We start from the raw sequence: 17,008 nt of genomic DNA on the forward strand, positions 1-17,008 counted from the left end.
TGTTATTCCCTGTAACAGATACACATGTGTATAATTATATCAGTTCAATAAATGATGGAACTGTTACTACCAGGGTTACGTCTAAAGTGTGCGCAATGAGGATGGAAGTTGTGTGCATATGTGTAAATATGTGATAAGTGGTGTCTCGACATAGACATTTAAGCCTCACCTTAAATGTTGTTATGTCGGGCGAACGATGTACTCCTGTATTCTGAATTGGGATATTCCTATTCAGCATGTAACTGTGTCAATATTTGTCTGGAATTGGTGCAACCTATTTGGGTTATTCTCAGACAGCTTAGTCCGGAAGCAAACACCCCGGATGTTTACACCAGCACAGAACTTGTTGCACAATTTTCCAGCTCTAGTTTTCTCCTAATTTGCTAGCTATACCAGTCGCTTTGCTTTTGCACGAGCTACAACAGTAGTCCTAGCAGTTTCAATATTAACCCACCCACCCACCCTGCTGTAGGTTAAAGATTGCTTAATTTAATCCTATTTAATGCGCTTAATTCACAGGTTCCCAATCGCATTACATTTTTTTTTTCTTCATAACAAACGTTCCAACAGCTTACCTTTTTTTTTTTAATTCTAATATTTGGAACGTTGGCAGCCTTTTTGTTTGTTGGATATGCACCTAAATAATTATGGTTAAGCTTAATTTATTTTGTGCATGATCTGTTCGGCGTGTCGTAGACCACTGCAACATGGTGAGTAACCCCCTTCTCACTCCGCACTCAAACTCTCCGCCCTCCCCAACACAAGAACAGGGTGGCAAGGTTTACTTCTTTTATTGTCCATCTTTTACATCACATCACATCACATAAGCGCACTACTAGTTAATCGGAGATGCTCCCAAAAGTATAATTTGATGTCAAAGGTAACGGGATTTATGGCTAGAGAGCCAAATAATCAAAGTATGAATACATTATCACTGTAAATACCAATATACTTACGGGCCTATGGACGTACAGGTTTATTTCAACAGCAGCAAAAGCAGGCTTTGTATTAATGTACATATGAATCCATGACATGTTTTATGTTCTCTCCACGTAGCAAATTGTAACTCATGTCAGCTCAACTATCAACAAGAACAAATTTGTTGACATTGTAAAATATGTAAATATTCTTAAACAAGCTTATTCTTTTACAGTCTTTAAAAGTAAAAGGGAAAAGCTCAATGGAGATTTTGGATGGAGGAGGATGGGTGGGGTGAGTGGGGGTACAAAAGATGTGATTAGCTAAAACTTCTTGTTTTTTCTTTACACATGTTTAAAAAACCTGCAAACAAAAGAGCTTGCACACAGACAAACACAGATAACAATTAATCTAAAAGGGAGAGGGAGAGGGAGGAGAGAACAAGGTGGTTTGGGGGAGGGGGGAGTGGGACGCCTGTCTCTCCTCCTACACGCTGACGAAGACGCCTCATCCTCAAAACGTCACCTCTGCTAGAGCTTCCCGAGACATGCCTAGCCTAAAAAAGTCTATTTAGTATTCAATGGCTTGCTTTCAGTATTTTGAACTTGTAGATAGTATTGCCAAAACGTTGCGAGGTGTCATATCGCCGGCGCTTAGCGCAAAGTGAACTTTGTTTTTTTATGAATTGTTTTTGTATGGAAGAGGGGGGATGGGTGAGGATGGAGGGGTGGGGGTGCAAATGGCAACAATGTGTTTTGAAAGCCAATGGTGCGATCTAAGTTTGTTAACAGCAAGCTGAAATTTAGAAACACGCATTTAAATGAAAGCGCATAGAACTTACCATGCCAATCATGCTAATGTCAACTTAGGTCTATAATTTGTAAACATACAAGACAGGAACCCCCCCCCCCCCCCCCCTGCCTGCTCAGCCTGTTTCAAACACAACAACATATTGTGAGGCTGGCGAGTCTTGTTACTCTTGGCTGACGTCCGGTGACTCCGAGCTAAGTTGTTGGTCAGGCGGTTCTTGTATAGCGGTGGGGTCGCCCACATTCTGTCCGCCATCGCTGGGCACGGCCCCTTCCTCGCCCATATATATGTCGACATTGCTGGTCTCGTTCCCTCCCTCGTTCACAATCGACTCGGTAGCGATGGGCTCCTTTGGCGTCCCCGCCGCTTTGTTTTCCACAGTGAGTGCTAGTGCCTTCAATTCCTTCATGTTGGCGAGTCTGTGGATAAGAAACCTTTTCTGTGAATATGGTACCTTGTTTGTAATATGACCCAACTATCACATTTTACCTAATGTGTCTGTGGATATGACACCTTGTTTGTAATCCTACCTAGATATCACATTTCATACAGTGTGTCTGTGGATATGGTACCTTGTTTGTAATCCGACCCAAATATCCCAGTGTGTCTGAGGATATAGTATCTTAATTAGTTGTTTGAAATCCGACCCAAATATTATATTTCACACAATGTGTCTATGGATATTATAAGATGTTTGGTGGCTTGTTGACAGACCAGCTTTTTTGTTGGTCCAAGGGGACCATATCGTCTTTTGTTTCATCTTTATCGACTAAGGCCGAAGGCCGCGGTTGATAAATATGAGACAAAAGGCGATATGCTCCCCGAGGACCAACAACAAAATGCTGGTCTGACGACATACCACCAAACATCGTTTTTTCATCATTTTGGTTGTGCAACAAAATGCACAATAACCCACAGGGAGACGAATTTTTAGAATCCAACTCCGGGCCACAAAGCATCGTCACAGTAGCTCGAGATAACACGTCAACCTTGTATGTGACGTCAAACGTAGCTTGTTGACGCTTTTCTTCCAGTCTGAAAATGTATAGAGCTGCGATCATACCTGTGAGTTCAGTAAGTGTTGAGCATATTTCTTTTCTTTTTAAGTGTTTATGACTTTTCGTTGTGGATTTTTCGATTACAGAGATAAGTTGCAAATTGACCATGAGTCGCCGCGGTAATTATCAACATTGATTGGGTCTTTGAGAGTGAATGCTTACAATCGTTGTCCTCGGAAACACAAATCCAAAGCCGCGATGGTTCCACACATCAAACAATCAGCCTGATTGGCTTTTACTTTGACAATCCACGTTTCACCTGAAAGCTCAAACCCATTCACCACCTCGATTTATTGCATGGGGAACATGAGATTTATTTCCCAGGTGTTTGTGAATGAAAACTCGTGAACATGATGACAAAGTACTTTGTTCTTTGTCTGACCCACATATCACATTTCACACAGTGTGTCTGTGGATATGGTACCTTGTTTGTAATCCGACCCAAATATCACATTTCACATAGTGTGTCTGTGGATATGGTACCTTGTTTGTAATCCGACCCAAATATCACATTTTACATAGTGTGTCTGTGGATATGGTACCTTGTTCGTTTGCAATCTGACCCAAATATTACATTTAATACAGTATGTCTGTAAATATGGTACCTTGTTTGTTATCCGACCCAACTATAACTTTTCACACAGTGTTGTTAGTTGATATAATACCTGCTATTCAGACTTGGTCGTGTGACTGACGTTTTCTTCCACACGAGATTACGTTGATTGTCTAACGAAGCCGTCACATAAGTTAATCGTGTGTGGAAGAAAACTCTGTCACACAACCAAGTCTGAATATCATTTATGTCTCACAGCTTCAACAGAGAACTAACACGTTTTGCGTATTCATGCTTTGACAAGGCTAACCACATCAGTCATGACTGTTGAGATATCTACTTCTTTGGCGGAAGTGACCGAACAACTATGAATGACGTCTCGGTATGTGTGAATGACGTCACAGTCTCTATCTTTTGAAGCATCGCAATCTTTCTGTGTCTGCGTAGGCAGTTAGTTTTTTTTCCCGTTTTGTCTGTCTTGTCTGTACACAACTCTGTCTTTTTATTTCAGACTCCCAAGCCTCATGAGCGAGCCACTTAGCAATGGCAGCTAAATTCGCGTATTAAAACTGTACTGTCGTCTGGGATGCCGTTTGCAGTATTCTCAGTGTTTAAATATTTGTGAAGAGAACAAACAATAACAGCGGGAGAAATGAAAGCCATGAGTGCGATTTTGCGCTTTTGGAGGGACGATTGCGAGTGAAGGGTCTTGTCATACTCGGAAACGTGTAACATACAATCTTGCACACGTTTGCTTTAGTAGCGGCAAAGAAGGAACACGTGATCAGATTCTGTGAAGACATTCAAACCCACGTACCTTTCATCCACTACCACATCTTGTTCTGCAGAAAGGGAGAAAGAAAAAAAGGTGTTTTAACACAATAACGTACGTTGAACCTAAAGCACGATTCCAGTAGAGAACAATTAAAGCAACAGCTGATTAAGTTTGGTTGCATCACTCACAACCAGAACCTAAATCTTCCTCTTCTGCCCCCCCCCCCCCTCTTCCCCCGATAAACCGTATGACCTTCACCTTGGGCCTGTTAATTAAGCTAGGTACTGAATGTGTTCGCAGGCACTTGAGTGACTTCATTGCTGACGTCATCACCAATATTTCAACCAAGGCAAAATATCCCAGACACTAAGTTGTGGCCTCGAATCAAACAATGACATCATAGCTGGATGAGGTCACAGCCTAATTTTTACAGATATTTTCACACACACACATCTACAACCCCAATACACACTATAATATCCATACGATATCATGTTTTGAACAAATCAGTTTACTTTTAATGTGATAAAGTTAAAATACGTTACATGTAATTTGGAAAACCGCCATTATCAGAATAAGGCCAAGAGTTTTTTGCAAGATGACGACACTGTTGAATTGATATCTGAACACAGACAGACTTTGCAAAACGTGAAACAGCTTTACGAAGATTTGTATAATTTGCCACCAACAGAAGACGTTAATTTACAGAAATGATGTATGGAAAAAACACATCCCGTTTTGACAAATGAAGACAGAAATAACATTGAGGGGAATCTTACCTATACTGAAATGTGCTCAGCATTACGGAACATGAAAAACGGAACAAGCCCAGGACCTGACGGGTTTACAACAGAATTTTATAAATATTTGTTCCAGGATATTGAAATATTTCTGTAACGTTCCGCAAATGCTTGATTTCAATGTAGAGAATTGTCAGTTACACAGAAACAAAGCATTATTACATGCATTCCGAAACGAGATAAGCCAAAACAAGTTATTAAGAACTGGCGGCCAATAACCCTGTTTAACATATCCTATACAATTTGTTCATCCTGTATTGCGAATAGATTGAAAATAATGTTACCCAAGATTATTAGTGAACACCAAACAGGTTTTATGTAAGGAAGATGTATCGGGGATAATATACGTTTGCTGTATGATGTGTTGATGTTTACTGAAAGTGAAAGAGAAAATATACCAGGTTTCCTGCTTGCAATTGATTTTGAGAAGGCGTTCGACAGTGTGTCCTGGCCCTTTTTTTTACAAAAGGCATTGGATTTTTTCAATGTTGGAAATGATGTAAGAGTTTTTTGTTTTTTTTACCAAGATATACATGCAGACATGTGTTGCAGTAAATGGCCAATATTCTGGGAAGTTTGTTTGTTTGTTTGTTTATTTGTTGCTTAACGTCCAGCCGACTACGCAGAGCCATATCAGGACGAGGAAGGGGGGGATGAAGGGGGCCACTTGTCAAGCGATTCCTGTTTACAAATGCACTAACCCATTACTTGTGTCCCAGCAGGCTTTAGTAAAACTAAATTAATACCTACTGGAAGATTACCAGTTTCCAGTATGTTAAAATAGGCTTAACCTATCTACTGCTGGACTTACATCAGAACACTAACAGATTAAACTATACATGAATCGCGAGACAAGCGGCAAGAGAAGAGATTTTTGGAAAAAATACAGGTGAATGAGCAAGAAGGCAGAAAAAAGAAAAGAATTCATGAAGAAAAAGAGAGCATGACAGGAAAGAGGAACCAAAAATCTACCTAACAGCAAACTAGAAAGCTCCTGCGGTTCCAAAAACAGGAGGGGCTTTTAATTTCATAACCGCAGTGCCCCACTGCGGGATTCTGGGAAGTTCATGCAGCCTTTTATTCCTTGCTGTGGAATAGTAAACCTGCACAGATCCGGCGAAATGTCGTTTGCAGACCTTATTGCAATGGTGGTTTGAATATGATTGACATTTATACTTTTGTGGCATCAGTAAAGATAAATTGGATTCGCAGGTTCAAGATGTTGGAATTGATGTAAAAAAAGAATATTTTTGATATGATACCTGGAATGAATGACATATTTAAAGTGGGTGCCGAGTATGTAAATGTGTTAATGAAACGATGTGGTAACCTTTTTGGAAGGATGCTTTAAAACATCATAAGACATGATGTTCCTTATGCGAGGTGAATGATTTTGTTTCCATATGTATACATTACAATTTAAACATTATACGAGATCACGGGACAATTGTAAATAAGGAATGGATTAAAAATGATGTATTGTTTGTCCATCAGTTGTTACATTTTAATGGAATATTTTTGACTTTTGAAGAATTTAAGTTAAATTTTCCTTTTGTTCAAACTATTTTTGTATTTTACAAAGGTGTGATTAAGTCCTTAAGAAAATACCAGAAAAAAAGTAAAAATGGATTCGTTAAATGGGTTTTCAGATTAGGAAGTATGAACCGTGGCAGATTATTTGTAGAGGCAAACAGGCAATTAAAGACGTTTTTTTTTTTAAATCAAAATTTGATGATAACTCTGCAGGCATGAACAGATGTAATATGTATTTTTGCAACCTGAACTGGAAACAGATTGTTGTTAAGTGTTTGAAAACAACTAAGGACACACAGTTAAGATGGTTCCAGACCAGATTGCTTCATCGCATTCTTGGTGTTGCTAGCCGGTTATTTGTTCAAAAGATTCTTGACAGCCCCCTTTGTGCCTTTTGTAAAAATAAAAATGAAACAATTTCCCATATATTTTTGAATTGCCCGCTTTGTCGGAAATTGTGGACTGATTTGGACGATTTGTTACAGAAGAATTTATTTTGTTTGGTTGTTTGAACAATGTTAACTTCTTCTTCTTCAGCGTTCGACGATGGCTGTGTCTAGAATCTTTGGCCCGTGATGTTGACGAAGTGGGCTGTCATTTCCAGGTCCTGAGTGCTGCCCCATTAGCTTGGTGGGCAGCGATGTCCCTGTCGGCCAGACGCGTTTACTCTCACTGCAGTGGAGTTGGCAGGTCTGCAGGAAGTGGTCCGGTGTCTGGTCCGCCTCTCCACTATGGCACAGGGCCGACTGTCTGATGCCGATCCTTTTTAGGTGGCTGTTTAGTCCACAGTGGCCTGTCCGGAGGCGGAAAACAATGGTCTGCTCGTGACGAGTGAGCTGATGGAGGGCATCTTCGTGTGGATTCTATCCATTTTTTTTTTTTAAGGTGGATTTTTGCCTGTTTCGGATTAGGGTCCTGGTTTCACTGTAAGTGAGATCAGAGGGTTGCTGCTCAGTTTTGCTGCCCTCCTTTGCCAGCCGATCCGCCACTTCGTTGCCCACAATCCCCGTATGTGCAGGGATCCACTGCAGGACAACCGCTGTGGTTTGGGCCAGTGTGTTGATGTTCTGCATCAGGTGTTCCATGGTCGAGTCTGGATTGCCCGAACACAAGGCCTGGAGTGCTGACAAAGAGTCGGAAAGAAAGACAGCTTTTTTGGGACGGTTTTCCCACTGCAGGGCTGTCTCTGTGGCTTTGTTGAGTGCCATAACTTCAGCCTTGTAGTTGGAGCACAATCTCCCTCCGGATGTTGACACAGAGACTGGGGGCAGGCCTGGTTTCTTGATGAATACGCCACATCCTCCGTTTCTTGTGGCGTCTTCAGCTGATCCGTTCGTAAAGATGTGTGTCCATCTAGCTGCAGGGTAGCGCTTGTCGATCTCCTCCATTGTTAGAGCTTTCAGCTGGTTGGATCAAGTCTCTCGCACAGTTCGATGTTTGCCGTCAAGATGCCAGCCTGCATGCGTTGCTCTTCCAACTCCAACTGTCTTTTCTATTGCGGCAATAGGAGTGGATTTCATGGCGCCAAGGATTATCCTGAGGCCAAAGTTTTGGACCCGGTTCAGTTTATTGGTGTGCGTCTTGGCTGCGGTTGCCCAAGCACTTGCCCCATACTCCAGCACTGGGCGAACTGATCCTGTGTACACAGTCTTCAGTATCTTGGAGTTGGCCCCCCAATGTGTTCCCGAGAGCTTCTTCATCAAGGCAAGCCTCTTGATCCCCTTTTCTCCATGTCTTAGATCTGGGGCTTCCAAGAGAGACGTGGATCCAGTTTTACCCCGAGAAAAGTGGGAGTCTCAACTTGGGGCAGGGTTCTGTCGCCAAGCTTGATGGTGACTTTCTCTTTGGTGGTGGAGAGGGAGAACACAGTAGCCTGAGTTTTGACTTCGTTGACCTGAAGACCCCAATCTTCTGTCCACTGGTGTACGTCATGCACAGCGGTCTGGATCCTGCATGCTGCAGACGTGGCCAGGTCTGCTGCACTCCAGATGGCAAGATCATCTGCGTGCAGAGTGTTGGAGACATGGCGGGGGAGAACAGTGGTGATGTTGTTGATGTACAGGAAAAAGAGAGTTGGTGATACAACGCCTCCCTGGGGAACACCTTCTCTCATTTTCACACTGTGGCTCAAGTGTCCGTCCAACTTGACTCTTGCTAATCGTTCATGCAGGAAGCCCCGGATCCATCTGAACATCCTTCCAGAAACCCCGTTCTCAAGCACCTTCAGTAGAAGGCCCTCTCTCCATACTTTGTTAAAAGCCTTCGTCAGGCCAAAGAACACGGCGACGACTTTTTTTGTTTTCCTGGAACGCATTTGAGAGCTAGCTGATCTTCTGTGCTTCTGTGCCTTCTGTATCCAGTTTGTGTTGGTGACAGAATGTTACGGTCTTCAAGAAAGTAAAGGAGCCTTATGTTGATCACTTTCTCCAAGAGTTTGCCCAGGCAGCTGAGGAGATTGATTGGGCGGTAGCTGTTTGGGTTCTTCTTTTCTTTTCCCTTCTTGTGGATAGGGATGACGGTTGCCTTCTTCCATATGGCTGGAACACTGCCGGTTTTCCATGACTCATTCAATAGTTTCAGTAGTGTTCTTTTGGCAAGAAGTCCGAGGTGTTTTAGCATTTCATTGGTGACACCATCCGGTCTGGGTGCCTTTTTTGGGTTTAAGCTGTTTGATGGCGGCTTCAATTTCATTAATGCTGATGGCTTCTTGCATGCATCTATCCGTTGGTCTCTGGTTCTGCCGCTCCTGTCATTTGTGTTCTGGCCAGTCTTGTCCGTTCTCGTGGAAGCTTGACACTGCTCTCATGTTGGTGGTAATGTGCCAGGTGGTTGGCTGCTTTCTTTTGTGTGAGGAGCTAGTTCACCGTCTGACTCTAGGACAGTTTGCCGACGTTCTGGGTTGTCTTCGTCCAGCAGCTTGGTGAGCTTCCACAGCTTGTTTGTGTCTTTTTCCAGGTTTAGGGAAGAGGTTTTTTCATGCCATGCTGCGCGAGTTTGTTGAAGCTTCTGGCGTGTGTATTCTGCTTTGGCTTTGTTGTGGGAGGTTGTATTCTGGTTTGTAGGGACTGTTCCATCTTCTCTCTGAGTTCGGTGACGGTGTTGTGGAGTTGTTGGAGCTCGTTGTTCTAACCAGGGGTGTAGGTCTTCCTTCTGCCTCTGGGTATTGAGTCCTTTGCTGCATTCAGGATGGCTGCAGTGAAGAACTATACTTTGCTGTTTAGGTGATGTTGCCCGAAGTTGAGATTTTTGCAGTTTGTTTCTGCTTTACTTTGGAAGTTTGTCCAATTTGCTTTTTTGTAGTTCCAGCTTGGGCGCTGCTTTCTGCTAGAAGGCCTAGAGTCTTGCTCAATGTGGAGGGTGACAGGTTTGTGGTCGCTTCCTCCTAGCTGTTGTTCCACCTGTCGTCGCGTGACTTTGGCTACATCGTCCGTTGCGATGGCAAGGTCTGGGCAGCTTGTTGTTCGCCACGCCCTGGAGAAGTAGGTGTGGGGGTCATCAGGGTGATTGATGAGCACCATCTGATTGGTGATGATCCAGTCTTCTACCTCTTCGCCTTTGTGGTCAAGATTCGGGTAGCCCCAACTGGGAGAGTGGCTGTTGAAATCTCCAACAATTATCCACCTTTCTCTTTCAGGCTGAAGAGCTTGGAGTCGGACCAGTTTTGGTGGTGGGGAGTAGGTGTTGATTATGGACAATGGTTTGCTTTCTAGCAGAAGTTTGATTTCAAGGACTTCTGTGTCTTCGCCTGCAGAGTAGACTTCTGTCGCTGGGTGGGTGTTCTTTACCAGAGTGAGAAGTCCTCCTTTTGGCCCATTGTCTCGGTCTCTTCTAAAGGTCTCGTAGCCTCTGATGGAGAAGCGATGATTTGGGTTGAGATGAGTCTCCTGTATACAGCAGACATCGATGTTTTGGTTCTTGAGGAAGTTTTGGAGCTCGAGCTTCTTGGCTCGGACTCCCTCAGCATTCCACTGGCAGATCTTGAGGTTGTAGCCGGTCGCTTTACTCTGCCCCGTACCAGCTACATGATGGGGGTCAGAGATACCAGTCGCTGAGGGTGGGCCCCTTTGAGGCTGGGGGACCGGCACCGTCTCTGTCTGGCTTCCCACAGAGACGACACCATCACGTTTCAATGATGTAGACACAACCATATTATTTTGTCGGTGATGCGTAGACACTCGGTTCTCACCTCACCCTGAAGGTCAGTGTCTTCCGTCTTCGATAGGCCTTCGTGGGTGTGATTTTGGACTTTACCTTGTCCTAGACAAGTTTCCTCACACGGATTCCGGCCCTCATCTGGCCGGGTTTGACTTCCGAGTGTCCTTCTCCTAGGAAAGCTGCCTGTCAGGGCTGACGAGTCTTTCCAACCTCGGGCGGCGCTTGTGAAAGCAGCAAAACATAGGGCATCTTCATCCGCTAAAACAGCCGTTGGAAGCTCCTCGTCCGCCTGTTTTACGGTTGGGATGTGAGACCAAGGGTCCTCTTCCGCCTTCACAGCCGTTGGGAGTACATTCTCCTCGTCCGTCTGGTCAGCCGTTGGGACGTAGAGTCTTTGTAGGTAACCCATACCTGGGGGGTTGGTTCATGTGCGCCAGGGCGTGTCCACGCACCGGTGGGCCTGCATGCCGCATGTTCGGGGCCAAACCTCCCCCGCGCCCTTGCAATTCTGCCTGGGGACTTAAGGCCCCCAGTTACCACCCAACACCTCATGGAGGGTTGCTTTAAAGCTTGCATAGGACTTGTTGTGGAGAGGCTTATGGCAGGGAGAGACTGAACAATGTTAACGTATATGTGGTTTTGGATTTTATTATTATGTTTGCAAAGTTTTATATTCATAACAGTAAGTTACATGAGACAAGGCCACTGTTAGAAATATTGTTAAGAAATTTAAAATATAGATTTGAAATAGAAAAATGTTCCAGTTTCAATGCTGGTAACATTAACACATGTTTAGAATTATGGTCCTCATATGAAGAGTTGATTAGGTAATAAGCTAGGTTGTGCAGAGATGTGATGATTTGTTTATAAATTATATATATATATAATTTATATTTATTATATAATTATAATTATATAGGTGTTTCAGATATGAGCGTAAAAAAATGTGTCATCTGTGAAAAACACTTGATTGAGTCCACCATGCACATTCAATTCATGTAAAACAGGTGAAACTTTCACTCTTAGAGAATTTCTCCTGTGACACCAAAAACATCATCTATCTCATTTCGTGTAAAAAAGAATGCCACAGTGCCCAGTACGTGGGGCAGACTCAAAACAGTCTCAGAGAAAGATTCTATCTCCACCGCTAACACATTGGGAAGAACACAGGTACTCTTCTCACAGTGCACTTCAACCAGCCCCACCATTCTCTCGGTGATATGGTATGCATTGTGATCGAAAGAATCTTTCGTTCGACCCGGGATGAGAGGTGGAAAAGAGTCTTTCTGGATTGCAAAATTAAAAACTTTGGTGCCGAGTGGACTCAATTGTGATCCGTAAACATTCTATTTCAGCTTTCGTTCAGACCATGCAGTGTGTGTGTGTGTGTGTGTGTGTGTGTGTGTGTGTGTGTGTGTGTGTGTGTGTGCGTGCGTGTGTGTGTGTGTGTGTGTGTGTGTGTGTGTGTGTGTGCGTGCGTGTGTGTGTGTGTGCGTGTGTGTGTGTGTGTGTGTGTGTGTGTGTTAGTTAGAGAGAGAGAGAGAGAGAGAGAGAGAGAGAGAGAGAGAGAGAGAGAGAGAGAGAGAGAGAGAGAGAGAACTCAGGAACTCAGGAAATTTAATGCGAGGCCACCGGCATATACGCATGGGGGTTTACAAAAGACACAGGAAAAAATAGGAATAAAAATCCACAACAAAATTTCATGGTTGTACAGGAACAAGAAAAATATATATCGTGGCACGAAAATTTACAAATTTTGTCTCAAAGTATCAGTCATAGCAACAATTGCCTGTTTGAAATTTCTTCATCACGTGTTTTCATGGCATAATAACAATACATGGCTACAGCTCTATTAATGTATATACTATCATTTTGTAGCAGAAAAATCAAGGGTGGTACATGTACATTGTCAGTGAAATATTTCAAAATATATTTTACACGTAGATCCTGGTATTTTGGGCAATGTAGCAGAAAATGTATTTCGTTTTCCACAGCAGGACAAAACGGGCACGTGTTTGGTACAGCACTATAGCGTTTGTTTCCATTCAGGTCAATAATACCTAGGCGTAGTTTGACAAAAATGTTTCTAAATTTAGTAAGTGTGATATCTGTTAGGTATTTTTCCGGCTGCAATAAAGACTTGAACGAACTATACGTTGAAAATCTATCACTTTCCATTATCTTACCAAACCATTCCTGCTTATAGCAGTCAATCAAACGCTGTCTAAACGCACGCAGAAAAGCTTTTTCATGAACAACACCACCATTCAGCCATACAAAGGAAAACCCACACATATCCAAACAACGCTTTACCGAGCAAGCCCAATTTTGCAAATCAACCTCATTTCCAGGTAACCTTGAAAATCTTTTTTTATCCATCTCGTACGCTTGTCTAGGTAATCTAACCAAAAACATGTTCTGCAGCTTTAGCCAGTACCTGATAACACTGACAGTACTGTCAATGAATAAAGGGAAACGACCGAGTTCTCCATATGCCATCGCGTTTGGAGTTCTTGGTAAAACATTCAAAAATCTTTTACAAGCAAACAAATGCGGAGATTCAACAGAACGAAAGCGTGTGATACCCCATATTTCAGAGGCGTACAAAAGCATAAGTTTTACTAGCGCATCAAACAATTTAAAAAATACACTAACATCCATGCTACCTAAGCTCCACATTGTTTTCATGATTTCTACCACTTTTCCCTTGGCTCTGCCTGCAAATTCTTCTAAAGCAATGTCAAATGATAATTTTGTTGTCAATGTGACACCCAAATATTTATAACTGTTTACAACATCCATAGGTTTACCTTGATAAAACCATTTTTCTGTCTTAGATAGATGACCGCCTTTCCGAAAAACTATTACTTTTGTTTTCTTTAAATTTACACTGAGGCCAAGGGCAGAGGAGGCTTGTTCAAGATTGTTCAATTGGTTTTGTAGTCCAACAGGTGTTGTAGAAATCAAACAAATATCGTCAGCAAAAAGAAGCAAAACAATTTCTTGTAATCCAGGCAAAAACTGAACACCATGCCTTCCATTTGAGGTTACTTTATCGGCTACTTCAGTAATTAACAGGGAAAAAATCAGGGGAGACAACATGCAGCCTTGTTTCACCCCGGCAGGGCAATCAAAAAAGTCAGACACTTCAGGGCCCCATCTTACACATGACTGGACAGAATCATAAATCCCTTGTAGCATACGGAGCATTTTCGTCGAAGTTTTTATTTTTTGAAGAACGACCCACAAACTATCCCTGTCTACAGAATCGAAAGCTTTCAAATAATCAATAAAAGCAACGTACAGTTTACTTCTCCTTTGTCCATACAGACATTTCTTAATCATAGTCACAAGTGTAAAAAGATGATCAATAGTTGAATAGTTTTTTCGAAAACCAGCTTGTTCTTCACATATCTTGTGTTCACTCTCTGCCCATTTATACAGACGCCTATTTAGGATGGAAGTAAAAACTTTACTAATAGTACTCAGGAGGGAAATGCCCCTATAATTTCCAGGATTATTTACATCACCCTTTTTCAGTAAAGGAACTATCACGGACTGACTCCATTGTTTAGGAAACACACCAGTGTCATAAACACGGTTAAAGAACTTAGTGAGAAAAGGGGCAACAATATCCTCAGCTGCTTTTAGAAATTCTGCTGGTATTTCATCAATACCAGAAGCTTTCCCTGCTTTTAATTTTCGAATGGCTTGTTTTACCTCAGCTAACGAAATTTGTTCATCCAATTCATAAATATGTACATCTTCCTCACTTTCTTCATTTATTACATTTTCGTTTTGTTCAGGCGTTGAAGCTGTGTGCTGTCCCAAAATGTTTTCAAAGTGATCTTTCCAGACATCGATATTTATAGTAGCACGGTTTCTCTCCCTTGGGCGAGACCGCTTTACCGTTGACCAGAACATGGAAGGATTTTTTCTGTTTTCTAGTAAAGAATCTTGTACTGATTTTCTATGTGCTTTCTTTTTCTCTTTTATCATATTTTGATATTCAGATCTTTTTTGCAAATACTGTAGTTTATCCTCAACCTTTCTAGTGCGAGAGTACCGACTAAGTAATCTATTAACTTCACGTTTTTCCTCCCTACACTCTGTGTCAAACCATCGGCTCGTACGACGCTGACGGCCTCCAAAAAACACCGTGCGTCGCATGCACCGACCCGCTTCTAAAAGCGTGTTTACAAACATTGTCAAGGCAGCGTCAGAGTTATCATCAATACATGCAGCAGCGTCATCGATGGCAGTTTGACCTTCACGTGAAGAAAGAAAATCTAAAAATACACTAGCTTTGGAGGAATCCCAAGTCAGTTTCTCTGAACTAGTCTTATTCTCACTGTCTACATCAGCGTCAATTTTTAGGGCAGCACACACATCTAGCCGAACAGGCATATGATGAGACTCAATGCGGTTGACAACAGAAAACATATTTACATATTCAACAAAATCAACTGAAGACAAAAAGTGATCAATAGTACTATTTCCTCTTTCAGACACAAAAGTGAATTTATCATCGAAACCTGGTTGTACTAATCCATGCAGAGGTACAAGGTGAAACATGCAGCAAAACTGAATCAGTATTTTACCAAAGTTATTTGTCAAAATATCTTCTGATTTTCTTTCAAAAACATTACCATCCTCATCATCATCTTCTTCATCAACACATTCAAGACACCAATCCCCTATTCGGGCGTTCAAATCACCTCCAAGTAAATAGTACACATCCCTGCCAGCTTCCATTAAAGACAAAATAAACTGTTCTAGCATTTCTAGAGTACAATCATAATCTTTTTTATCATAGTACACACTGCCCACTGGATGATTATACAGACCAATAAACATCATGTCTTTCTCACAACCAAACAATTCTTTTGAAAGTTTTACGCACAAAACATTTTCACTCTTGGTATCAATAGTCTCAACAAAATCCGACAGACATTTACGAATCAACATAACAGTTCCACCAGAAACATGGCCCATCTTGGTCAGTTTCACACCTGGTGAATGAAGAACAATGAAATCACTAAAATAGGTACTGAAGTCAAAGCTTGGCAAAGCAAAGGTTTCAGACAAAAAGCAAACATCAAAAGAAGTTATGTAATCAACAAAATCAGGGTCAGTTAGCTTGGCAATCAACCCATTTATATTCCAACAAAGAAATGAAAAAAAAGTATTCAATTTGTCCTTATTTGCTGTTGCAACATTATTTACATCAGGTGTGTTTTTGTCATGTGCTTGTGTGTCTTGTTTGTTTGCATTGTCATAGCCTTGGCCACGCCCCTATTCGCTGTTTCCTGCACGGGTGGGAGTTCCACGCACGTTGCGAATGTAGGCCGAGTACCCACCACCTCCACTATCGCCACCCAATGTCATGTCTTTGTGGCCCTGCCGATTGGCTGAGCGGGTCACACGCTTATCTCTGGCGTCACTCTGCCCGGAATTCCGACCGGAATTTTCTTCAGTGTCACGGCTGTGACCCTGAGTGTCACTGACGTCACGCTCTATTTCTACTTCGCTGATTGGTTGACGCTGCTCGTGATCAGGGGGCGTCTCCGAGTCGGTGTTTGTCAACAAACCGGGGCCACCCGGCCGGCGGTTGTCAGCACGGCGATCATCGCTGTTTCTGGGGTTGTCATGGAAGCGTAGCTTGCCGTTTGTGTAGTAGGCCGTCTTCCCCTCCTCCCTCAGCTGTTTCAGCTTCTGGGTCTGCCGTCTGGTGAGATCTTGGGCCGCTCTCAGGTTGTCGTGCTCCATGTCGCTTCGTGCCTCACGGTCTTTCATGAGACGCATCGCATCGCCCCAACGTTGGAACTTGGCAATGATAGGGCGGGGGTTGGGATTCTTGGGGTTGGGTTTGCCGAGGCGATGCGCTCGCTCGTTGACGTCAGGCTCCCACTGCTTCTGAGGAATGTAGGTGTCAAGAACGTTTTTCACTGCAACAACACAGTCAGCATCGGTGTCGCCAACTTCTTCTGGTATTCCGAAAAACTTGACGTTGTTGCGACGGGAAAACCCCTCCAGCCTGTCAACCTCTGCCTCGAGGCTAGTCACCACACGATACAGATCGTCTTGTTGTGAGGAGAGGTTGGAGATCGACTGTTCGTTCTTCTTGAGGGACTTTTTCATTGTCTCTTGCTCATCCCCAAATTTCTTCATCAATGTCTCTTGTTTTCTAAGCATGTCTTCTTGTCGTTTGAGAAAGTCCGCCTGTGTTTGCATGGTTGCCAGAACGACATCCAGCTTCTGCTGCAACGACTGCTCTAAGTGTTTGATGCTATCTGCCACTGCAGTTGACTCCGCACCACCACCACTACTTTCGCTACTGCCACTGACAGCAGGCCCAGGGTTTTCCTCTACGTCATTGCTCAATCTCAAGCGTCGTATCGCGAAC

At 42.9% G+C, this 17,008-nt stretch overlaps 1 protein-coding gene across 1 annotated transcript in view; it reads right to left on the reverse strand.

The window, feature by feature from the left end:
- Positions 1-1,824: 1,824 nt before the first annotated feature.
- Positions 1,825-17,008, reverse strand: part of LOC138950628 (prion-like-(Q/N-rich) domain-bearing protein 25) — a 201,083-nt gene continuing 185,899 nt past the window's right edge. Inside the window, exons 12-13 of the mRNA XM_070322336.1 lie at positions 4,157-4,181; positions 1,825-2,147 (exon numbers count right to left, since the gene is read on the reverse strand). Of these exons, the coding sequence (XP_070178437.1) occupies positions 1,892-2,147; positions 4,157-4,181 (281 nt within the window). The 3' untranslated portion in view covers positions 1,825-1,891. The remainder of the gene's footprint in view (positions 2,148-4,156; positions 4,182-17,008) is intronic.

This window comes from Littorina saxatilis, linkage group LG16 (genome assembly GCF_037325665.1).
Source record: "Littorina saxatilis isolate snail1 linkage group LG16, US_GU_Lsax_2.0, whole genome shotgun sequence".
In the NCBI taxonomy this organism is placed as follows: Eukaryota; Metazoa; Mollusca; class Gastropoda; order Littorinimorpha; family Littorinidae; genus Littorina; species Littorina saxatilis.